Source organism: Plectrocnemia conspersa, unplaced genomic scaffold (assembly GCF_051122295.1).
Source record: "Plectrocnemia conspersa isolate PC_06_02 unplaced genomic scaffold, ASM5112229v1 ptg000004l, whole genome shotgun sequence".
Lineage (NCBI taxonomy): Eukaryota > Metazoa > Arthropoda > Insecta > Trichoptera > Polycentropodidae > Plectrocnemia > Plectrocnemia conspersa.
In genome coordinates this window covers 1,007,530-1,035,513 of record NW_028277168.1, presented here as the reverse complement: position 1 = coordinate 1,035,513, position 27,984 = coordinate 1,007,530, and the positions used below count along the sequence as shown (strand labels likewise).

The 27,984-nt window shown below is 26.7% G+C and overlaps 1 protein-coding gene across 2 annotated transcripts in view; it reads left to right on the top strand.

Moving 5' to 3' along the window:
• Positions 1 to 9,755: 9,755 nt before the first annotated feature.
• The window catches only part of LOC148235559 (xibalbin-1-like), a 67,608-nt gene continuing 49,379 nt past the window's right edge, over positions 9,756 to 27,984 (top strand). The window contains exons 1-2 of one of the 2 annotated variants that reach the window (XM_088184670.1): positions 9,756 to 9,988; positions 21,482 to 21,602. In XM_088184670.1, the coding sequence (XP_088040796.1) occupies positions 21,509 to 21,602 (94 nt within the window). In that variant the 5' untranslated portion in view covers positions 9,756 to 9,988; positions 21,482 to 21,508. The remainder of the gene's footprint in view (positions 9,989 to 21,481; positions 21,603 to 27,984) is intronic. The other variant, XM_088184668.1, reaches the window with a different exon arrangement.

Below are 27,984 nucleotides of genomic sequence, written 5' to 3'. Positions count from 1 at the left end.
GAGTGGGCTGTAAAAACAGACGCATTACAATGAAATAATAATATTTTAAAATATATAAAAAACGATGATTTCTAATGATGTATAATATTAAGATCGCATGTCACGTGAAGATTAGACTGATATAATCGATTTTATTTTGGCCCCGCACGCCTGACAGCGTACAGTGGGATTGCATAATTTCAATAAAAGTAAATGAGATGGTTTTATAGTAATATTTTAATATCTGCTATTTGAGATATTTTGGATTTTATATAATATGTCTATAGATACGATTTTTATTTTTATAATATATCTTTACGTAGATTGAAACGTTTACTCTGTTATTTATTTATAAATTTAGGAAAATTATTTGTTTACTTACGTATACATAAAAACTATTTTTTTATTTACACATATAGCTTTTGAATGAACATATGTGTAAATAGTTTAAAATATCTATTTTCCTTAATGGTTTGTAAATATGAAAGCATTCTTAATTATCTAGAATGATATTTAATTTCGGACAAGCAATATTTTTTATAAATTTTCTCCCAGTCTATTTAAATATAATATTATATATTTATAACCATCACAGATGCTGGTATTTACGAATATTAATACTTGAAACTCTCTTGGATCAATAGTCGGTGCACCGTTTATATTTATCTTACATAGGTTAAGTTTGGTAAACTCTGGACCAAGTAATTAAAGCTAAACATGCAAAATGCAAGAGTAGTTATAAAAATAAAATGAAAATATAATATGGCTAGTCAAGTTTATTAATATAATTAACACAATAGCCTTGTTTATTAACTTGAAAGTTGTGGTTTTAGATACTATATTTACCTCATAGGAAGTAGTGTTTTATTTATATTTTATTGTTGTTGAAAAAACACGTTTTTCTTTGTGTAATCAAATGTTCCATCGACTTATACAATAATGGTTACCGTGCAATTAATCTTGCTTTTAAACTCGATCCGTTTTAATGTAATCTTCAACGTTCTAAAAGACCTACTTAAACGCTTCTTGCAAATATTACAATATCCTTTATGTAACCTAACGCCCATATTCATTAAAACACAGATACAATATGCCTTATTCTATATATTCATTGTTATGTTAACAATTATTATTTCTCGTAAATATATTCTAGATAAGACATTATTAAATTGTGCACCGTGGGTGTTGGCAGCTCAGCGATAATCACTTCTGTGGAAATTGCAGGAAAATTTATGATATTTGCAACGTTAATTAATCGCAGCTGGCGCATCCTGTAACGATATGTTTAACCTACATCTTCGACCGAATTACAGTATTTGTATCATGGACCGTGATCATGCACATATTTGTTTACACCGTAGTTGTAAAGTTATTAGTTCAAAGGTTAAACAAAATATCATCATGATGCTACAATGATCACTTATAAATAAAATACCATTGCTGCCTATAAATTATTATTATAATCTGACCTCCTACCTAGGCTGTCGCGAGCTACACCAGATGTCTCCGATCTCTTTCAGTTCTCTACAGAAGGGAACCACTGATCAACTACGTTTGCCTTATTAAATTGCATATTTATTAAAGGTTCAGATCATATTCGATATTAGCGATGATTCTTCCAGCTGCAAAATAATTAAAAATTTCAAGATCTTTTGTCCGATGACGATTACAGATATAATTTTTATTATTTCTCTATTTTTTTTAAATAAAATTGTAGGGCTCACAGCATTTAGATTTTGTTGAAAATGCCGCATTGACCGTAAGAACAAAATCTCTTACGCATTAAGAGCGCTATTTTTTCATGTCGGCTAGTACGGAACGTACGTGACAATATACGGAATAAATGCATTCGAAACTTTATGCATGTGTTATAATAATATAAAACATGTTAACACTTTGCAAAACAAAACAATTAATCGAAAATTTGCCAGATCTTACACTCATTAAGACTTTTTGCGTATGCGTTAAAATACAAATACAATTTTTTTGCAGAAATATTAATTAAAAAAAAAATAATATCTTTAACACAAGATAAAATATGTTTTTATTGCATTTTTTATCATTATTATATCATGGTTAATATATAATTTATCACAAATACATTTTTTTGCAAATAGCTTGGGGTGCAAAAAGAGTATCATTTTATATTTAGAAAGTTACTCGTATAGAAAAAATCATAATAGTGGTCCGTGTAGATTAAAAAATGTTTGAACGCTGCTTTATAAAATAAAATTATTAATAAAGCATAAATAAAGAAAGGATTATATATTAAAAAATATATTTGTGGCATTTTATATAATTAAATAAAACGTTTATCACTATATTCAAAACAAATTAATACACTCATCATTCGCGCGCGTGAATTGTTCGCATGCTACTAATCATCTAATCAAGATATGATCAAACGAAAATTAATACACACTTCTATTTGTAAATTTGCTGTATTCGATCTGGTAAATATATTTTTGAAGATTAAAAATCTAGCTTAATTATAGATTTTAACATATAAGTGGGGCATAGGTGGTATCGATTTCATTTTTTAAGAGCACACCGCGTTTCATGATGAACAATAGAGCTATAGATAAGGGTTGATTTAAGTGCCGGTTGATTAAGCACGAAGTAAACGACTTAAAATTGGGTCGACGTTCAACGAACTCTATGAATAGTGGAAGTGCCAGTGTACTTCGCGTTTTTTTGCAATTTCATTCCGTTGGAATTTTATTATACTATAAAGACGTAGCTATGTTTATAGATAGCACTGAATCCAGTGAAAGATTATTAATTTATTGCATTTTGTAGACAGTAGTTCTTAGCAACTTTTTACGCCGAGATGAAATATAAAAGTAATTTCATAATATAAATAGAAATTTGATTAAGTTATGTTAATAATTATATATTTAACAGTTAGTGTACTAAAAATATTTTTAATAATGCTCATACTGTTTTTTTTTATAACTTTTGACTATACTAGTGAAAGCTATGTCTTATGCATTTTAAGATTAACACAAAGGTCTCAATAGTTTTTCGCTTTAATGATTTTTTAATCAGACTTTATTTTTTTTTATTGTAATACTTTTCATATAGTTGAATAAAAATGGCATTTTATTATTCTGCGATAAATTAAAAATATATCATCTAAAGCAAGGATCGGCATTTTTTTGTGATGTGTCAGATTAGATATATTTTTTTGCTTAGCGGGTTAGAATCCCAAATTTTAGTGTTTTTTTTTATTGTAGATTTAATTTAAATTCAGTAAAAAATTCTATAAAAATTGTAGCAAAGGTTTCTTTCAAAAGCCATTCAGTATCAATAAAAAAATTAAATCGCTCTTTTTCTGTATGGTAGAGCAAGTAGAGATATTCGATTTCTGATAAAAAAATCACTGAACTAACGACGGTAAAGTTCATCGCTGACATAACTGATTCAATAACACATTATAGGCTGCGATAATTCCTACAAAGTGATACAAAGAATAATCAGAGGCTTTGAATACCTTTCATGTTCACAAGCCTTATATATTTTTTAAATAAGTCTTAACCAGTTCTAAACATATTTTTACCACCATCGGATGTGACACATTTTAGTCGATTTAACACTCCATTTCATTTCAACATATTTTCGTCTGTGGTTACTTACTGATACAATTTTTATTTAACCTTTTAAAAATACAAAATATTCAGTGAAAAAGATTAGAAACTATCGAGTCAAGTCAAAGAAAATCTTTGAAAAATCATTTGCTTTGCTTTTAAATTGCCTATTGATGTTACTCACAATGTGCTCAAAACTTTTAGTAACTGTTTTCATCAAAAGTCTGATAAATTAAAATCACTATCGGTATATGACATTTGATAAAATATAGTCATTTACCGATTAACTGACTTTATTTTCGCAAAATATAAGTTGTGCTAAATATCTGTTTAAACTTTTCTGGCCGTTGCTTTTCTCGAGTCGAGTGTTTAATAGTAATATTTAATCATCGCACAATAAACATAATGCTTTGTGATTTAATTCAATAAAAAAATTATTTACTCTCCACCTAGTTTTATTTTTTTGGCTTTGACAATGAATAAACGAATAAAGGGTAATAAAATTAAAACAAAATATTACAAATAGCGTTACATGGAGCACTGCGTAACGTCGCAGCCGGATGCGAAGCAATAGGGGCACCACATACGGTCATATCTCGCAACTTATCAACTCGACGGTTGGCCGCTTCATCATTTAAAATTAATATTTTAGATTCAACTTGTGGGCCGGATTAAATTAGGCAGCGGGACGTAGTTTGCCAACCTCTGATCATTATTAGCTATTATAGAATGTATATAATAAATATTCAAAACTACGTGATAGTCAGCTGATATGCTTTAACAATATGACCATAAAGTGCGAGGGTCGCATAATGTTTGATAATAAAGCTAATTTTAGATTGTGAAAGATAAACAAATATAATTATTTTTGGATTCGCAAAAAAAATTCACATGCCTTAACGACATTGATAAATTATAAACATAAACGTTTTAATTAATATCTTATTATATTTAGTAATTTCATAATTTAAAAAATGATAATTAGAGTTATATAGATATTTGTCTATAGTTTTACATATAATTGTTTATATACAATTAAATTAGTTTACTTATTTTAACTGGTCTTTAAATTACTATATTCATCGTCAATCACTAAAACGCATACAAAATAAATTTATTAGATATAATAATATGGCATTATTTTTAACTAAACAATTAAAAGTTAATTTATTGAAGTATTAAATATTTTCTTAAATACTCAATAACATATCGAAAGTTTTATGAATTAATCAGTATGGTTAGTAATGAAAGAAACAGAATTAATTTTATATTGGTTATAATTATTCCAATTACCGTGTGAATTCCACATTCCTGAGATTACATCTGTTTGGGAATCATTACGGTTAGTTTTGTGTTTTTTCTTTGATTAATAATAAATTAATTTACTGTCTTAATAGCTACTATTTTTATATTTTTAAGTCATAATGTTTTCTGTTTTATTTTAATTAAAATTTAGCTAGAGGTAATTGTATATTTTGTTATCGTTCTAAGAGTCTAAAAATATAACACTTTTGCTTATCAGTATATATTTCTAATTAAAATAAAATTTATTTTTAACTTTAACAATTTAAAAATTCACGAATATAAAAAATATTTTATAACAAAGAAAAGCTTTAAGCTCGATTTTAATAATGTGAACAGTTATTAAATATTAACAGGTAAAGTCGAGCGATCTATTTATAATTATCGATTCAGTTACCAACATAAACTTCATTCTACGGATTATTATTTTATAGTATGCATGTAGCAATGAGCTTTAATATTTATACTTTAATAATATAAATGTTTATGGATTAATAATCCTAATTTAGATTATTTAATACTTTATGGTAAAATTGATGCAACTATATATATAATTATTATTTCAATAAATTTAAATTAATAGATCAATAAATTGAATTTTAATATTTATATAGTATATATACATTTTGTGTCACAGTTTGGTTTTCATTCCATTATTATGCTGCTTAGGTAATAATTTGTTTACCTTCTGATAATAACAACAGTGTCTCGATTATGTTAATCTGGTGGAAAGCGGCTCAAACACGTTTACGACAAAATTTTCCTCAATTTCATCAACTCTTCATCGAAACGCCGTTTGTGTATGTTAATAAATTGTAATATATATATTTCAAAGCATTTCTAAAGCTTATCGAAGATATTTTTTTTTATTTAAAATGACTGGCTCATTTTTATTTTATTTAATAGAGAAAATTAGTGATTTATAATTATCGTCATGCGATGCGAAAGTTTTATAATGTAAAAAAATCTTTTAATAATAAAAGTTTTAAATATTTGATTATACGTTTGTAAATATTATATAAACCTTGTATAAAAAATGAGGCTTTTCAGAGCTTTGTGTCTGTGGTGTGCCTAACGACACGTAATTTAAAATTTTAAACATGTTATTTTGCTTATTACATTATATAAAATAATGGTTATCATTAGTGTATTGTGTCAATTGAGCACAGTATCTGAGGGGCGTAGGTCTTCTGGTGATGCGGTATCTAGATGTTGCAGTCACTGTATGACAAGGGTTTGTCTCGACTTTATTAATGGCTTGAATTCGGGTACTTCATATTTTATTCTATAAACTTATTATTAAATATATTTTTGACAAAAGTGGAACGTATTTGCTTTTTTTTTTACTATTATATTAACCAAAGATTCGACCGCCGCTGCTTATTTAATTATTAGATTATCAACAGATAAAATTATTCAAAAGCTGCAAAAAAAAATTTTCATACATCATCGTTTGCCATATATCAAATTTTTTTTAATACAATTATTTTTCCACAATTTTACAATAGTAGAATTAACAAATAAGGGATAATCAATTTGCCACAATAAAAAAATTAAATTACTTTTTTTATTTATATTTAAATACTAATAAAAATTGCAGAATTTAATTTATATTTAAATAATATTAAAAATGCGCTAATATTAAAAATTGTCTACAGCTGCAGAGTCACATTTATTGATTATAAATTAAAATAATTTATTTATTTTTAATGATGTAAGAAATACTCAGACTGAAAGACTGGGAATTTATTATGACTTACCCAGTTGGTATAAATTTACCCCGTTGTAACGCATTGGATTTACGACTGTTAGGTCCAAAATAACCAAAAGTTAAAAAAAAAAATTTACTATTTTCTATATTCTTAAATAACTGTCGTTTTAATTTTTGCAGAAACAGTTTCTTGTTGACTGGATGAATGTTGTTGTGTTCTGTGTTTTTTGTGACACTTTATGACATTTGTGTTATTTGTGACACATGATTTAGGTATCTAATTAAAATACTAAAAATCCTTGAATTTTAAAAAACGATAGTTATGTTATTGTTATTTTAAGCTTTGTCCAATTTTTTTTATGAAAGCTATTTTTATTGTTTTTTTAATAATTAAATGTTTAATTTTAAATTATTAAAAGTTTAATTAAACTATAAAATTATATTGCAATTTATGATTCGTATAAATATAAAGATAGATTCAAAATATAATGCGCAATTTTGTTTTAATTTTGCATTATAAAATATTATTAAAAATAACGAGAATAAACTATAAAAAATGGTTTTGAGCATCAAGTGTGAATATATGAGCGCGTATCGCAAAACAGCCAATCTAGATTGTCAGGAATAGAATAAAAATGTCAATTTTGTTTAATATACAAAGCGAGTTTTATATATAATATTATTTCTTAATCACGAATTTTATTTAGCAAAATTGCAATTAATTAAATATATTATGTTTTATGTTATATAATAATAAAATAATAAACATATTTATATTACAAAATATGTATTATTTAATATAATCAAATTAAATAAGCAATAAGAAAAAAATATCCTTCAATTTATTTTGTCTAGCAAAGTTTGTTAAGAAATAATCTTTAAAAGTACATAGCGTTGAATATAAATTATAAAAAAAACAATATTACAAAAATACTTTGGTTATAAATTGCTAGAAAATTGTACAAAGTTATTGGTTAGACATTATTATGTTAAAGTTCTAAAAATTTTGGTAAAAAAAAAACGATCAGTGAATTAATTATATTTAGAATTGAATTAAATTAGAATTTTTTGCTGTAAGATATTTTGATTCTTGAGCGAAAATCTTAACTTATGAATTGCAATATTAAAGCATTTTGTTCTTAAACTAGGATCACTAAGATCACCCCTATCACTGATTTATATGTATTTGTACTATATTTATAAAATTGATTTGACTTTTTCATGGAAACGGCATTTTAACGGCTGTTCAAAAGCAATTAACGCAAATTCTAATGTGGGCGCAAATAATTAAAAGTTGGTATATATTCCTTAAAAAATACATGCTATAAAAATAAAGTCGAAGATTATTTGACCTAAAAACAGATAACAACAAAGATTCCAATTCCGCATTAAATAATTCAGATTGTTTGGTAGAGTATAATCGTTGATCTCCTCCCATTTTCCTCCAAAATGACTTGTTCAAGTATCATTTGCATTTAATTTCGGACTACCCATTTCGCTATGAAGTCCAGAGTTAACTAGAATCTCAAAGAGTTCAACCCGATCTTTGAGACGACTCAAAGTATAGTATCATATTTAATCATTGTACGACCATATTTAAACGGTTGTAACACAAAATTTATACATAAACCTTGTAATTTATAATTAAAAAACGCAACTATTTTTTAAATAAATAATCATCATTGATAATAATTAGACTAACTATATTTAACTTTAAAATACAGTCAGTCAAAATATTTAAGATCCACTGGTATATGAAAATATACGACATGAATGAATAATGTGTCTTTTCAGTGTAAAAAATGAAATATAATCTGTCATATCATCCCCTGATGCAAAAATGTATGCATTTTAATAAAAAGCATACTGTGTGCAGTCACGTCTGTGTAAAAGAGTCACATAAAATTTATTTAATAAAGTCAGAAGCATCTCCAATGCGCTCTGGTGCTTCTCATTTTATTTATAGACACCATGGATGCATTAATATAATAACATAGCGTAGACGTGTGACCTTTACAAACTGAATTAATATATTTATTCTAAAGCTTATAATTTTCTGAGCAGGCAAAAGGTAGTGTCAGATTAAGATAGCGTTAACATTATTTATTTATTATTACCTTTCACTATTTTATTGTCTAAATATATAATTATAAATGGTACTTCATTTATTAATTAATTGATATTAATTATTTTTGTAGCATTTTCTGCATCACATAGTATGCAAATTGTCTGTGACTCTTTGATTTCAGACTTAGTTGGACCATGCACGACGAAAAGTGGGAAGCGGCTGCTTTATCGGCCTTCTAAGGGGCGTTATGGTCGATACTTGGCGTAGCTCCAATTGGCGCTAGCTCGGTGAAATTCGTATTATCATAGTAGAAAATATTTTACGTGACGACAATTTTTCAGCTTTTTGATAAATGTTCATTCATTTGTATAGTTGTATTTCAAGTAGTCATAATCCACCCAAATAGATGATCGGCACGTTTGCTTGTATATTTCTAGTGTGGCAAATGAAATTATTTTTAATATAGACAAGTTTTGTTTCTATGTAAATCTCTTATTATTGGATTCACGTTATATTTTGATTTATAGCAAAAAAAAAATATAGAAGTATTCAGTTAGAGTTTCTATTTTTTGACCCAAGTGTAGGACAAACCAAGGAACATTTTTCACCACTCGCTACAAGTTTATGCATGTTTAATTTGATTTCGTATGTAATTTTAAGTAGGGAAGGTATTTGAAAATACTTGTTAGTCGATCAATTTATACATTTTTAGCCAAAGAAGTATATTTGTGGCATATGCGTTTTTTCTTCTACTAGTAAAAATCCAACTGCAATGCTTTTATATCAATATGCTACTTATGAATAATGTTTATTTTTAATTTTTCGATAGATAGAATAATGCTCTATATGTTATGTGAAGTTCATAAGAATGTCCAGAAAGCTTACATATATATTTAAAGTTAAATAAAATTGGTCAAGTTAAATAGAATAAAGTATTATGAATTACATATTAAAAAGTCAAGCTTCAATATGAGGGTGATCTGTATGACGTGGCCGCTTCGAAAGTTTCGCCCCCGCGTTCGAGATTCAAACGTAATGCAACAGGGCACGTGATATGCGCGCGCATCCCGACCGGCTATAAAAGCGAGTTTCCGAACCCTCCGCCCCCATTCGATACGCGACGCTCGGCCGCGACGAAGCTGCGCGCGCACACTCCCGACACTTCCGAAGAACGCGGCGCTTTTACCCCTCACTCCCAACAATTTTTAAGTTTCTTTTTTTGATTAACGGCTAGTTTTCCTGACTATCATTCGTGTAAATTAGCCGGGCGGAACCACACGCGGGTGTGGCTAAAAAGTTTCGCGCAAAGGGCTGAGGCAGAGTTTGAAGGAAGACTTTGATGTAAGTATCTATTTAATGTATATACTAATTTAAGGTTGAATTTATTCAAGTTGAAAATATGTTACGAGAACAATTCGAAGGCTAATTTCAAGGCATTCGCTCCAAAATATAGATTAATGTGTTACAATATGGTATGTAGCTTTCGTTGTATTTACATTTTATAAGTGTGCAAATATAATAGGATGCCATTTGCGTTATTGATGTTGTTATTGGAAAGGCATTTTAATTTTTTTTTTAACATTTTACACAAAACAAAGGAGTATTAGACGCAGCTGTTACACGTTATGGTGTAACATATTTTTATTATCACAATTTATGCCATTGATTCGTATTAAGTGCTATATTTTATTGCTATTTTTAATCAAAACAATTTTAGTAAAAAGTATGGAAAATAATAATTTACTTTGATACAAATTTTATAACAACTATTATTTAGGAAAAATTAACTTTATTAACTACAAGTTAAATATTCATTTAAATCTAGTATTTAGGTAAAAAAATTGAATACAAAATAATTAAACCCTAAGGAAATCTTCAGATTTTTTTATGTTATAATTAAGATTTTTTATATTTTTAACAAGCAACAAAAACATTTTCAACTAGTTTTTTAATAAAAAAAAATTAAAAGCAATATTTTGGTTTGAAGTAAATCTACACAATGCTTTATAATTTTAGCAATATAATTTTTTTTTGAATTTTCACAATTTTTTTAGTATATGTTATGAAAAATATACTCCACTAAATATTGGTTAAGCGTTTTGAAAGCAAATAAAAACCATTTTTAATTGTTTTTATTTAAATTGGTTTAAAAAAAAAATTTTTCTTTGAGGAAATCTTTAGAATTTTTATAAATTTTATGATGATCTTAATTGTGGATTTTCAAATTTTCTCGTACTAATATGTTACAAAAAATTATCTGCATCAAATACAAGTTACCAGCGAATATGGTAAACGTTTTTATCTTTTCCAGAAGACGTTTTTAAAACGAAATGGAAAAACATTGCTAACTGCTTTTAGTAAATTGGTTCAAAAACATATTTTTTTCGATTTTATTTAATAAGATTTTCATAACATATTATTAATTTTAATAAGGTCTTTATTGTATGATTTTCACATTTTTTTGTATTAAACGAGGAAAACATTTTAAACTGCTTTTTAAGAAAATTGCTTTTAAAACAATACTTTGCCGTTGAGGAAATCTGTAGAATTTTTATCAATTTTATTAGAATCTTTATTATTCAATTTTAATATATTTCTATTTTAAATATAAAAAAATACTGCATTAAATACAAGTTCAACATTTTTAAAGCGAATAAGTAAAAAAAATACTGTTTTTTTTTTAGAAAAATGGCTTAAAAACAATAATTTTTATTAATTTTATCAGGATCTTTATTGTTGGATTTTAACATTTTTTAATACTAATATGTTACGAAAAATTAACTGAATAAAATATTTGATAAACATTTTTAGAGCTGAACTCCATTAAATACAAGTAAAACGTTTTTTAAGCAAGTAATTAAAATGTTTTTAATTGTTTTTTGAATAAAAAAGCTTAAAACAATAATTTGTTTTTGAGGATATCTATAGAATTTTTATCAATTTTGTAAGGATCTTCATTGTTAAATTTTGCCATTTTTTTGTACTAATATATTACGAAAAAATAGCTAACTATATCTAGTTTTTAAAACGAATAGGAAAAACATTGCTAACTGTTTTTAGTAAAATGATTTAAAAACATATTTTTGCCTTTGAAAAAATCTGGTAAACAATTTTTTTCGATTTAATTTAATTAGATTTTCACAACATATTTAGTACTAATACGGAAAGTTTTTAAGCATACAACAAAAACATTTTTAATGTTACGTTGCGAAAAAATAATTTATGTAAATACAAGTTAACATTTTTTTAAATATTAACAAAAACATTTTTACTGGTTCTTAATTTAAAAAATTCGCTTGAAGGAAATCTATAAAATATATATACATTTTATCAATATTTTTTTGTACTAAATTTTTACGAAATTTATAGTACCAATATGTTGTATGTATTTTAAGTATTATGTTTTTTATGCCTCTATACAAAAATACTAAACAATTGTATATTATTATTATTAAATCTATACAATAAATTTGATTATTTTTTCATCTCATTGGGCGTAAACTCAAACTTACCATCTCTCTCTAAATTATGAATAATGATGAAATAGATAGCTCTCGAACTGACTGTGCTCACGCAAATAAGGTGTAGCGTTTTTTATGATTTTATTTTCATTTTTAAGTTTTAAAAATATTAAAATCAAGTGTAAAAAATATATTGTATTGTATTTCTTAATCAAATTACTTAAAAAACTTTCACATAGATTTTTTAAATACAAAGAAGTCTAAAATTTTAATAGATTAAAAACACATTTGAATGTTAAAACTATGAGTTTTTACAAGGAAAGCTCCACTATCAAGTAATTTTTAAATAATTTTTGAGTCTGTAATACGACAGAATTTCAACTATTTAAAAGTATGATATCTATATAATAAATTTATCAGTACGATAGACAAGTGACACACTTTGTTTTAAATCATATATATATACCTTAGTAATTTTTAATTTCTATCGTAATATAATTTAAATCGACCATTGCAAATTAAGTTTTCCTAGATTTTTCTAATTTTGCGGATGAATATTTAGTTAAATAATTAAATAATACCAAGCCAAATCATGCACAGTGACACGTTATAATTATTAAAATATATATGATTAATTTCCAGAATTTGATTTCAGTCTGGTGTCTCACCACTTACTTAGTAGTTGTTGATAATGTTTATAATACATATATAAATAAATAAGACGTACATGTAATTATACATACGTACATTTATTATGTATATTACAATTGTTCTTGTATATTCAACTATTAGGTATTTTTAAAACTTGAAATTTATTATATGAACGTTTAATTATTTTAGAAATAAAATAGCGCTTTAAACCAATATTCACCAAGGGCGTCGAAAAGTACTAAATCGGCACTGTACACATAAATTTAAGAGGAATAAATAAAATAAAATCCGTTTGCGTGAGAGCAAATTAGAGCCGCGAATGAATTTACATCACAAATAGGATCGGCTTGGCTTGTTTACAAGCACAGCACAAGCACTTCTTTAGCTTAAACCTCAAATTCACGAATTCAAAAACGTATAAATTAAACACGCACAACCACAGTTCAACGTGTATACAAAAAAAGGGTTAACGACACAATTTGATGAGAAATCTCTATATACTCACACGTACTTTTACATTTACTTATATCATATTTTTAGCTTAGTATAAACGTATATTTATCTCTGAATGCGAATTGAGCATCGTTCAAATCCCAAAAGTGGCTCATGTATCAAAATGAAACCTAATGCGAACTTTGAGCAAATCTTACTTATATGTACCACATCATCCGATGACCTAAAGCCTATTGGCTTAGCCGGGCGACCCAATTCTAGACGTTAAAAACACACACACGTTTATATTTCTCTTTGAAATGTAAATTTGTGTTCGTGAAACTTATTTTATATAATAGTTTTCCTTTCCTAGTAGATGTTTACTTTATTATTATTATGAGATGGTGTCATTTTTTTTTCAATCGATAGGTTATGGATTCGAATTCACACGAACACCGATTACTATTAAATTTGGAATTATAAGTCAAAATTTTACGTAGAAAGTTGCGATTACACCCCTAATTCTCCACCGTTGCGCTCTAGACGTTATCTTAAAGAGCCATCCAGCATCTCAATAAGCTAATAATTTAATCCAGCGATTGTGTGTATTATACTATCCGCCACAATCTCATGTTACTTAGTCGTATTTTATTATTTAAGGGTCTCAAGCTCATAAAACCGCGCAAAACTAATTTCCAGGACAACGCCTGTAAAATAATTACTTACACCCTAATTTTCATATTCATACTTTGTTCAAAACAAGTCGGATTTATAAAATCCTTACCAATCTCGCTTCGAACCCATGACGTGCTTGCTCTAACCGTTAAAAAGTTTATGACGTACGACCTTTCGGCAAATATTCAACATCCCCACTTTGCGAGTGGTATTTTCAACATGAGTTTACTTTGTAAAGGACCTTTGCGTTTCTGGATTTCAGATCGTTAATCAAACGAATTGTTAAATTTACCCTACGCTAATTAAATTCGCATGATCGTGTGCGAACGAGCGCCATTTGTATGCGACAGGTGCTCGTTCGAGAGAAACAATTTTTATTATGGAAACTTAACCCTTTCGCAAAATAAATATTTACAAAATCGATTTCACAAAGATTTATAGACGTCCTGTAATTGCTTTTATGTTTTTTATGTAAAGAAATTTCCCGAGCCTTCCGTTTATCATTTTAAGCACGTTTAATTTATTACTCCACATGTTTTGTAAAATGGTGTGTTTTGTATAAAACTTACTAAACAATGTCATAAATAAAAATGAACTGTAGCATGATAAAGTATTAATGGTTATTTATGATATTAACTGTGACATTGTTTTTTGTCATAGTTGGTGTAATATAACAGTGATAATATTTAGCGAAGTGCCGAATAATATTTATTATAAAAATATTTATTACGATATATAAAATAACACTAATTTAATTTAATTGTATCTTGTTGATAGATGAGTTTTCTGGCAATATCATCTGTGAATAGCTTGGTGATCTGGTTATAAATCAATTATTAAAATTTATTTTCATGTTTAACCATCATGACTTGACAGGTCTTCTCAATTCGGAATAATGGCATCATACAAACAAAAATATACAATTAAATATTTATAAAATATATGTCGCACGCCTAAAAAAATGTACATTCCAAGGAGTAAAATAGAATGGATGAATTTCAAAGCTAATACAGAGCGCTAAAAGATAACGTCATATAAGACAGAGAAACGATAAAAAACTGAAATACAAAAATAAAGTGAAAATAAGCCCATAACTATCAAATAAATCATCATGATAAAAAATTTTTAATTAATCTAAAATAACTTTCAATATAAATTTTGAGGTTAACTTAATTTTTCAATTTCTTAAGTTTATTTTAGGTAAAACGATTTTTAATTAAATCATTATGCTTCTTTTTAAATTTATTTTTACCAATTTTCAATAGTAGTGTAAAACTTTTATACAAAAATACTGAGCAATTGTTTATTATTTATAAAAAAACCTACGCAATAAATTTCAATATTTTTCATTTCATCATAAAAAAATCATGTAAGGATCAATTTTTTTTCATTTTATTGCTTTTTTAATTTTATGTATAAAAACATATTGTGAGTTTATTTATTAAAAATTGCAATTATTTTAAAAATTAAGTTAAAAAATCATGCTAATTTTATTTTTGAGTAATATAATCTTAAAACCCTTTTATTTTTAAATCTAGGAAACTTAATACATCTTTTTCGTTTACCTCAATTTTTTAAATTTAGTCATTTTCATTTCAAATGTTACAAAAAATAGCTGCATATATTTTTCAAATCATATTTTAATTTACAGTTCTACTGAAAGCTTCCAACTATTGTATAAATTTAAGTAGAGATTATTTGTTTTAACTTTGTAATGAAATATATATTTTTACAACATCAAGTAAAAAGAATAAAAATATTGATGTTTTTTATATTAAAATTGAATAAAACTAATAATTACTTTAAATTATTTGTAATAAAAAAAAGTAGATTAAATTTTTCGCAATTATATATATATATATATATATATATATATATATATATATATATATATATATATATATATATATATATATATATATATATATATATATATATATATATATATATATATATATATATATATATATATATATATATATATATATATATATATATATATATATATATATATATATATATATATATATATATATATATATATATATATATATATATATATATATATATATATATATATATATATATATATATATATATATATATATATATATAAATTAAATATGATTTTATATCAAAGAGCAATGCGGTTAAATGTATGAATTTTATAGCGCTAAAAGGTAACGTCATATACGACAAAAAATCGATCTTTGATAATCAATAAAAATACCAAAATACAAAAACAGAATATAAATAAGTATATGACTATCAAATATATTATCATTATAATACTAAAATTATACAAACGAAATCGGACCAGCTCTTCATAGCTGACATTGAACGAGTCAATGTACATTAAAGTTTTTCTTAATTTTCATACAAATATGACCATAACGATTTTCCTGATGCCATATAATAGCCAATATACAAATAATAATTACATCATTACATATTTTAAAAATATAGGCAATTATAGTGCACACCTCAAATAGATAGGCACCACATCACAATTTTTTATTTAGCTCTTCATATTGATGAAACATATTTGTGTTTGTAAATCTCTGTGAAATAGGAGCGATCTCAAGCGCTAACATCCTGGCGGCGACGGACAAGAATAAGGGACGCGATCGCTACTATTTATTATTTTTGTATAAATGGCAATATGAAGCATAAAAAAACTTTTTTGATTTTTAATTAATAAATATTATAATAATACAATATTTTTGTTATACATATATCTACATTATTACCTGAATTTAAATAAAAAAAACATATTTAAAATTATGTGTTTTCAAAGTTCATAAAAATAATTTTAGTTACTATATTTCGATATTCATTTGTAGCAATATTATTTTTGGATAAAATAATGACGCTTTGGACCTAATTGATTTATTATATATTTTTTTTTATATTTATATATATCAACATTATTTAAGTTTCAGTTTAAATTACAAATTAAAACATTAAGTCTTTATAATGAGTTGCCTCTTTAAAACAACCTTAGTTATTTTACCTCGATATTCATTTATAACAAAAGTATTTTTGGGCAAAAATTAAAGCACAACATTTTCTTTGATAAATACATTATAAATAAATAAATTAACATTACATAATTATGATAAATATAATATAAGTTTTATGAATTGTAATATTAATAGTCTAGTAGCTTCATATCCGAAACACTAATAAGACACAAGAGACACGTGCGAAGTTTCAATTATAGCACTTCCTACGTCTCCAAGAGACGTTCAAAATTAGTTGTCTGTTCAAAATTTGAACAGAAATAAGATAAAGCGAAGTTGGTATTTTGTCAAGATGCATACGAGAAAGTATATAATCAAAAGTCAGAGATGGAATTATAATAATAAATCATTTTTATCGGGAGTAGAAAAGGCGTCGATGTGGGCGTAATTGAAACTTGAAGTAATTTACTTTGGAGTTAAGGTGTGCCTGACTTTCTGGGCTGAGCGAAAACTTTCTCGCGCAATTTTCCAATTAAACATCGAAACGATTTTCAGCAAATTTTCTCCTCTCGCGGCCGATAATCGAATCCTGGGTAATTTTGGATCTTAATAAAATTTAAGACGGACACAAATTAAATTGTAAATATATTTTAATACTGTTTCATTTAGTCCTGGCGTTGAAGGGTTTTGACGCCAGAGGTGATTTTGGGGTTGTAATGTGATGCGTTCTGTTGAAATAAATTGTTTTGATGTTATTGACTAATTTATCGTGAACACTGAAATATTGCTGTACAAAATTAATTATGTAGGTCTATGTTCTATATATAGAACACCCGAATTCAATACTTTGATTAATTACTATTTGAATTAAATATATTAAATTGTTTGTATTTACGAATTCTAAATATAATATTTTCTAAAGCTTATGTAAGCATATTTAATTTTAATAAAATAAACATTTATTAAAATATATATTGTTCCTTAAAACACGTGATGTCTTGAAGCGCTCGCATAACTCACGAACTAATTATAATATTTATTTATTTATTAAAATTAAAACCACAGTGACCTAACGGATTAACCTAATGCGTCACGATTGCCAGAAGCATAATTGAAAACATTAAAAAAAGGAGGACAGACATTGTCCCATAACAACTGAACCAACTACTCATATGTGAACAATAAAACAATGGGCAGAAGAAACAACAATGGACTCAAGTTGCATACTTGCAGTATTACATCATTTAATAAATGAGTTTTCATATTTGACGAACTGATATCTATCGGTCAAATAATTTGAGTTGAGCTTTATGATACCTTAATTAAATATTTTTCCACAATTAATTTGTGATTGACTTTATCAAAAGCCTTTTCAAAATCTGTGTATAAAATGTTCACTTGTATAACATGCTGCTGTTCAAGAAACATACACATGTAATAATTAAAAATATGTTTCATTGATATGAAAATAAATATTGTAATCTGCATTACAAAATTAAACATATTGTACTTAATACATATTAAATTCTCATAAAGTCGAGTATCATATTTATAATTAACACTGCCAAAATTCGATTTATCGGCTTAAGCGACTTTGGCTATCTTTGCCGATGGAAAAAAGTATTTCGCTCACCTATTTCTTCCATCGTCTAAGGAGCCAATATTAGTTAAATAAAAAATGCATTAATTTTTTTATAGAAAAACTAAAATTTAAGCAATGTGGCTTTTATGTTAGAAATTGTGGTTCTAAAATTCATTATTAAGTGCCATAGAGTGCCTTTATTAAAATGTCTTTTATTATTATTTCCGTTCCACTTGGTAGAAAAAAATACATTTAGCGATACATAACCTATATTTATATGCCTTTGGGTTTAGCAAATATGTTATTGCTCTTATGTTTTGTGTGACATAACTTCCAAGTGCATATAGACCAGACGCGTACGTTGAGATACATTCCCTTTCGCTCGCTCGCGTGTTAAGTGACGAGAGTGAGTGAGAAGTGGGCGTGCGAAACGCATGTAGCGCACGCCCTTATCGAAAGAAAAAGTATCTCACCGTACGCGCCCTTAGAAACTGTGAATAAAAAAGAAATATTTTTTCCAATTTAAATAAACTTTAGATAATTTTTCAATTTAAATAAATGCATATGGCAAATTAAATTAGCTAAAATAAAGTATATTAAGTACAGTCTATAGTCAAACACAAATAAATACATAATTTTATATTTAAAAGTTAAAAATATTTGGAACGAATTCTATTAACATTAAGATTGGATCTCTTTAGTTTTTTTTGTGCGAAATTATGCGTAAGCGATTTAAAAATATGCGATTGAATTCAAAATAAACAAAAGGCTTTTAAATTTATCGTTATTGAGTTTTTTCAAATTTTTCGTGTTCATTTGTTCATATTTATTTAATGTTTTTTTGTATGCGTTCTTTTGTTACGGCGCCATTGACGACACAGTTATTATAGTTTCTCGTGACAAGCAAATACAGCGTCTACTTATCTCCTAGAAAACCTCAATAAAATACAGGAATGGTTTATATTTTAAGAATAAAAGCAAACAAGGTATAGTCTGTTCATGTTACATTTATCACGAGAAAGAAAACATGTCCTCCCGTCTGATAAACTAACGCAATAATTGCATTTTAAATCCACAGAAAGCTGACATAAAAAAGCTATATTTAGAGTGAGCCCAGTCTAAGAATACAAGCAACTTTAACATAAAAATAATTCAGAGGTCCTAAAATTGAATTTTAAGAGTGATATTGCCTGCTCCGTTGTAAGTCTCGAACTATCTTATTCATAAAAATAAAATTGTCAGAGAAGAAGATTGGAGAAATATCTCGGAAAATTGGTTATGGAGAGATCGCCTGGATAATTGAAGTAAACATATTTGATTTATAGTTTTCCAGATAAATCGCTGATGCGCGATTCACCCACATTAAATTTAATAATAGAAGTTTTGCTGAATATCAAGATAGAAAGATAGAAAGTAATTTAATTTTGAATATATTTATTAATGAGATCTTCATAAAGTGAATGACTTTTACTTTATTAAAATAAATTGTATTTTTTCTTCCACACCTTGTAGGTTAGTGAAACGTTCATTGTGATGCATTCGCCTATAACGAGATTAAGGGCTAATCGCACAGCTAAACGTGCCCTGCAAACGTAAAAGTTAACCGAAAAAATTCCGTTTCAGTCTTAATAGCCAACGGGATCGTTAAAACAATCCCTTCACCCGTTACCATATAATGTTTCAAATTAATTTCAATACTCGTAATTGACCGTCAGTATCGTGTTGCGATTTGAATATCTAAAGTTTGGAAAAGTATCTTGTTTCGCCATTGCGCCTAATGAATATTGTTATAGAAATTTATGGCGAGTTATTCAATTCGTTTGCTTGGTTCTATTATACCTAGGTATAAATGTGTTATTATGGAATAATACGAAACGCGTTCGTTTCATTGTTATCGCTAATGACTCGTTTGATTCACAATTAACAATACATCTATTTCGTATTGATGCTACTATAATCGATGTATCGATATCAATAAATTCGTTTGGTAAATCTGATGTGTTATTATACAATAGAGTTGGAAATTTGATTTGCTATTTTAACATACATTATAAGTTTTTTTGTTGTGTTATAACAGAAGTTAGAAAACTTTTTTTGGAGAGTCAGATGCGTGAGAATAGAGATTTTATTTATTATTAAATTTTTGATATCATGGATAATACACAAAGCAGTTATCTCTGAAGTGACTTTACTGCAATATAAGTTTCATATATAAGCAACATTTTTCCTTATAGTTTTAAGTTTAATTTGTTAAGAAATTTCATGATCTGCACCAAAGTCTTATTTCCAAAGACATTCATTATTTGATAGTGGGTCAAAATTTTGTAAATTCCCGTTTTTTGAATAGAAAACATTGCATTTATAATAATATTTTAATTAATTTAACTTTATAAAATTTTAAGTACTATTAAAAAATACGAAAAACGTTTAATTTCGTCATATTCGGAAGATCTCAACTAATTTTTAATTTACTTATGTAGTTTTGTTTCTTAATATAAGAGGTAACTTTTTTTGCACTGTAGTAATTTAAAAATATCAACCCACCTTTTAAAGAGCAGGTTTTTTGTTGAAAAAAAATTTAATTACTCCTCTAAGAGTCTAAAATCCGCAATAAAACATAACCGCAACTGAGTCATCAAACTGTTACATGGTAGAACAAGATATTTAGCTTTCATTTCTGATTAAAAAATCATGAAACTCACAACAGTTCACCGCTGACATGACTAGTGCAATAACACAAATTAGATTGAGATGTACCCAATCGAGTACCTGCTGGTAAATAATACAATTAACAATCAGAGGCTCTATTTTATTTTCTTCTAACGAAGCTTTAACAATTTACACATATATTTTCACAACCATCGGATGTATAATATTTTATTCGAATTGTTACCTCATTGGTAGAAAAGTGTGACATTAATACTTGCTACGTGATAAACAATAAAATCATATACTTATCTTATAAAGGTTCTACATTTCATGATATCCGTATTATTCAAACACGGAATAGTCAAGATCTTCATTTCAACGATATACAGGTTCACTTATTTTTCTTATTTTAAATTTTCAGAGCTGCAGATCAAAGATCGAATTAAAGATGAAGGGCGGCTGGACTTTTTTACTCCTATGCGCATTTTTGGCCTTAGTCCATCTATTACCTGCCGCCAACGCAGGACCTTATCTCGAAGACGGTATGTACATTTTATTTATATTTATATTTTACATGGTGAAACTTACGGGGAAATTTATTTCACTACATTTCACATAATGGGTGTATTTTAGATAATGCGAGGTCGCTGTAGGAGAAAAGGCAAATAATTTATCACAGCGTTCAATTTGCTTTACACAGCGTGGGGTATTTTTCTAGTTGAGCGCAGAAATAAAAATAAGGGTTTAACTTTTTAATAAAATTACTTTTACGTTTGCTAAATTACATTTTAATTTGTTGAATACCATTATATATTTTTTTTAATAAAAATGAGGGGTTAAAGCTGTCATGTTTATCAATCATATATATTTTTAAATAATGTTGTACAACAAAAGTTGTTTTGCAACTTTTTTTAGCTTAGATCAAATATTTTTTATATTATATTTTAATATAATTGAGATAGAATATTTCATTATAATTTAGAAACAGTAAAAATTTAGGTGCTAAAAAATAAAATAAAAAATACTTTTCAATTTTTTGCTACAGTAGTATTAATTTTAATATGATGCATAGGTTGATTCTTATGATCTTTATTATGTTTTCAAGTATTTGTTTTCTTTCTTTGTACATAAAAATTATCGCTAATGAACCGAAAGTAGGTTGTTATTGTTAAAATATAAAATATAAATATCTTTTAAACTATATGTTTGAGCTAGACAGTCATAATAGTTTCTTCATGATTTTTATTTCTCAAGAAATGTGAATTTTTATTTTCATATTTAATTAAAATAATACTGTATATTATTATATATATTTTACATATGTAGAATATATAAACTGTTTTTATTTTTGCAAAAAAAAAATATTTTTGCTATTCAAATTGCGATTTAAATTGCAAGCTTATATGCATGCATCTGGCACGGAGCTACCTCTTTTATGCAGTGGTTCTTAAATATTTATAAATATTCGTACAATTTTTATTTAAGAAAAGCTTAAAAAATTATTAATTTCCCTTAAAATAAGAATTTTTGACGTGGCATATTTCTCTTGAATTCAATTCTTAATAAATAATTCTGAAAAAAACCGCTCATGACTTTGCAGTCTATTGAAACCTTTTTGTTAATTTAACTCTCGAATCATATTTAAATATGAAATAAATAATAATTAATGTCGGGCATCGTGTTTCGTACGTACTATAATATTATTATTTAATAAGTAAAGTAAATAAAATAAAGCAATACATATAAAATCGATGTTAAATTAGAAAAATGTCATTTAAAACTCCCTTAATAAGATATGTACATCAGCAGATACTGTGTTCGATAATCCGATTGTGGTTGCTAAAGTTTTTATTTTTTTTTGTTGTTAAAAATATACTTGCTATACTCTTTTAGGTTCAATTTAACATGTGCATTTAAAAAAATACTATGTTCTGTAAAAAAAATATTTTTTTTAATAATGGAATTTCCACTGCTTTGACCAATTTTTGCTCACACCTCTATCCAGTAGTACTGCACAAACAATTCGTTTTATAAAGCAATCTTATATATTGCTCATTTGAATGGTCCTCTAATTTTTTGTGGTTAAAAATCTGTAACTTTAAATAATTATGTTAATAAACATAAGGTGACCAAGCGTCTTTCTTAAAAAAGTTTTCTGAAGTGAACTTTTTTTAGTAATTTATCCTCCTTGAACATAAATTTTTGAGATGGCCTTTTTATTTTTTGCGTCCTTCTTTGATATTTTAAAAATCTGGTCACCTTATTAGACATAATTACTAGAGTTGTTTAACTGTTTAAAGCACAGTAACACTAAGATTACATCGATTATTTTATTAGTGTATATTACTCATTGCTTAATTAAATTATTGTTATTAATTATATTAGTAAACTTATAAGAACCAAATAAGAAACAATGTTAGGCATTCTATTCCAAATATTTAAAAATATTACTACTTGTATGTATAGTTTCACATATACAGATGATTAATAAATTGAGTTTAATTGAAAAAAATAGTAACTACAATTCACCAGGCGCGTACAGCGAGATACATAACCTTTCGCTCGCTCGCGTGTTCAGTGACGAGAGTGACTGAGAAGAAGTGGGCGTGCGGAACGCATGTAACGCACACCCTTATCTCTCATTCACTCTCGTATCTCACTGTACGCGCCTGTAATTCACATATAGTAAAAAATGTAAAACCAGCAAAACTAAAAACATGATTGAGTATTTTTTTTTAATTTTTAACCCTTGAATTGCCAAGCCTAATAATGATTTATTACATATAAATAATAATATATTTATAAAAAATATATTTATTCGAAATAAATAAAAAAAATTTTCGATTTTTTTTAATATGACGTTGGAATCGACAATTCTAGCCAAAGTCTAGCTAAAGCCGATAAATCGAATTTTCACAATCAAAAGGTTAATTATAAATATGATACTTAAATTAATGAGTATCTAAAATGTGTTTAGTACAATAGGATAGATTTTGTAATGCAGGTTAAAATATTTATTTTTATATCAATGGTTTTTTTCTTGTTTGATTGAGTTATTATTCTCAACGTTTCGCCAAAAATATCTTTCAGCATACATAAGAGAAAAAACTTATGTATTATTTATCTACGTGACCCGTTACAAAGTAATTTATTATTCTCGCAAGAATTAGGCAGACTTCTCTATATATACTTTTTTTAAATTTCAATACATAATATGCCTCTTAAATATATGTGTATACTAAAATTGTATTTATACAATTATTTTTTTTTGACATTTTTGCAAAAACGATTCTGTGTATTTGTAGTCACGGCAGGTCCATTGCTGGCGAAATCTAACAGTAAGTTAAAATCGCGATGTAGTAAGACTTATAAAAAATAATCATTTTATCAAATTTAAAGTTGAAAATCATAATAAAAAATATTATTTATATTATTTATTATTGATTTTGTCGTAAAAAATGCAATATTTGCAATTTTACATCAATATTTTAAAATAATTCATAAAACATTTTTTTCCTGAAAACTGTTGTAATGACATAAAAACTTTACATAAAATAGGCATATATTATATTGAAAAAAAATACCGAACCGAAAAATTATAAAAAATAATATATTTAGACTATCATACATATTTCATGTTTTTAATATACTTAAAGAATAATGTTCCTTTAAACATCTGCAGATAAAGTTTGTTTTTAATTGAAAATAAATAATTTGACTGTTTCCTAAGTTCTTTAAATATTTTTTAACCATACTTTTTCATGTTCTACTTAATTAAACAACTTTATTCACATCCTTAAAAGTAGATAAGTATACTTCTTTGAAATCACTGATTTTAGGACTACAAACCATATTAACCGAATTTTATTCAGCTATTTTATATTCGCTCAATATTTTTTATATAAAATTGATAAGGACTATATATTTTTATTATTTATATATTTTTTAAAGCCTTGCATATAAATAATTGTATAAATTGTTAATATTGCGTATGCCCAATGCGTTACAGTAGGGTAAACACATTTAGCAGTGAGGCACCACAAAAAATGTAATTATAGGCTTATTAAAATGTAAATGAACAGTGAGTTCTCAATAGTTTAGAAATAAAGATAATCAGCAACGGAATATTATTCCAGCGTGTATGAAAGTAGTAGAAAGTCTCTTAACGTGTGAGTTCTGTGACAGACTTTAATCAAACCATCATAAATGAGTCGATTTCAGGGACAATTTACAATATTTTATTATGTATTTATTCCGTTGTAACGTAACGAGCGTTAGCCTTATGCATTACAACTGTGTTAACACAATCAACACCTACAATTAAGTAGTGAGACACCTGATTTCATTCTGAAAATGAATGACATATATTTTATTACAGCTTGTAATGAATAGTTCATAATCATTATGCACGGTCTTACTGGATTTAATTTTTAATTATTCATCATTATATTTATCCGTAAGATTGAGTAAATCTTGGAAACTTTAACTTGTGATGTTATGTTAACAAAATTATATTTATATATTAGTCATGAGTTCCGAATTAACAGAAACGATAGATATTTAAAAGCACTTGGTTTGATATTGTATTCGAATTTACGTATTTTATTTTGAATGTACATATATATTTATATGTTTTTCTAGAAAAGTTGCATTGTTTTCACGTTACCAAAATAACTATCTCGAGATCAAAGTTTAATTTTTATTACGCGTTTTATTATTATTATAATTATGATTAGCTATCACGCGAAAACGCGTGAACGGACCGTGAAATGTTAGATGAAATTATTTATTAAGTGAGAGTATATTTTTATTGGTACGTTAAAACTACTTTTATGAGTACTATTTTATAACTGTAAGCAAAATCATAAAAAACTATTAAAATAACTATAAACAGGCCGATTTTAGTATTTTTTCTTGAAATTAGAACATCTTAAATGGTGCGAGAGAAACTTTTTTACGACACTCTATAAGTAGATAGGTCACTTATTGCATTTTGATGGTGACACGAGGGGTTTTATGCCCTCTTTGAGTTTGTTCTGACATCGGGAGCAAAAAGGGATCTCTCTCCCATTATTAAAGAGGTAATAAAATCCACTCGCGGCTCGCATAGCAAACAATATTTCCTAAGTTACATATTGAAAGTCCCCGAGGCTGCGGAGACTTATAGAGTAAACGAAAATCCGTTTTGCATATGATGAGTTGTTGGTTTTTCGTGATGTATGCGAATTATTTATTACTTCTCATTCGTACGCTATCAATGAAATATTGAAACGTTTGGAACAAAACGTGTCAGGTGTGACATTTTTATTTTGGAATGATATATATTTTCATTATAGGCAAACAATTTCTATTTGACGTAAAAGCGAATTAAGGCAAAAAAGAAAATCACTACGTCTTCACAATTTACAGTTTTGATGGGTACAAATTCTTCAGCACGGTCCTGTTATTAAATGTTTCAAGTAAAGTTTTTCCAGGGTAAATTTTTATTTACCTAGATTACGCTATGAATTCATGAATTAACCAAAGCGCTTTCAGGACAATCCGAACCAATTATTCTGCTTTTGTCAGCAGCACAAAGCCATTTTCTAAATCAGCTAGTGCTTTGTCTCCTTTGTGTGTCATCCTCACGAAAACTAGATTAATATTGTATGCACCAGCCACTTTCGTGTCGCCAAAATCAATTTACGCCCGTAAATAACGCGAAGCTAACACGGGAAATACATAATTTGCTGAAAACAACCACATTCACCGCATGCAAAATAGATTTGCGCTTCATGTTGAAAACATGACTGAAACTGAGATTTTATGCGTGTTCGATAACTTTGCTCAGAGATTCTAAACTAGGCTTATTAAATATATGCGTGTATATCTATGAAAACGGCAAGAGAGCTATGGAAAACTACTGAACAGTAATAATTTCCCATGAGGATGAGAACGTTGATTCACTAGCCGTTTTATGACGTTTCCGCCGCGGCGTTTCATATTCGGATTTTTTTCTTATATATATATATATATTTTTCTAGTAGGTATATTCTACAGACAATATATAAATATTTAGTATTAATACACATACACCAATAAATTAACAAATATAAAAATTGATAGACCATGCGTATTGTTTCGACAAGCACAATTTATTATGTAAGTGCTTAGTGATGGCAAACGGTTAAGAAGTTTTGTTTAAAGCGATTAACGTTTATAGTTTTCGAAAGTCTGTCGCTGTCATTGTTCACGTCGTTCTTGGGTGCTCCCAATATTAATATTTTCTCAAAGGTTTGTTTGTAAGGCACCTATATTTAATTGACGCTTTCTGAGCGACTTATATTATATATGTATAAGTTGTAAATTAACTGTGATCATATAATCGGTAGCGATTGTAAACGATATATTGTTAGATTAACTAGAATTTAGATATGTTTTATATTTATTGCATATCATGAAAACCTTTCCGTAGACGACAGATTAAAACTATTTAATATAAATTAAAAACAATTTGAAAACGTCACTGAAATAATTTCCCGTGGGAGTAAAAAACTACGACATGCTTAAAAGAAAAACGTCTTTATATTATACATCGCAAGAAACTAATCTTGCATATATGATACAATTTAAAATAACTATATAAACGAAGTGCCACTTTTATCCAATGTAATGAAACATAAAAAGAAAGCTTATTAAAACAGAATTAATTTATAATAAATATTAAGCCTAATATTTTAATTAAAATGGATGCAATTAAAATCCTTAAAATATTTGTATCTAAAGGAATATGTTTGATATTAATTTTCGTTCATTTCGGTGAAATGTGATAATACTGCAGTATGAAATTTATTTCGTGTGTAATTTTTTCCTTTTTTAATTCTTTTCATGCGTAATTTATTTCTGTTTTTATCGCTCGTAATTTCCTGTGTTATTTTATTCTGA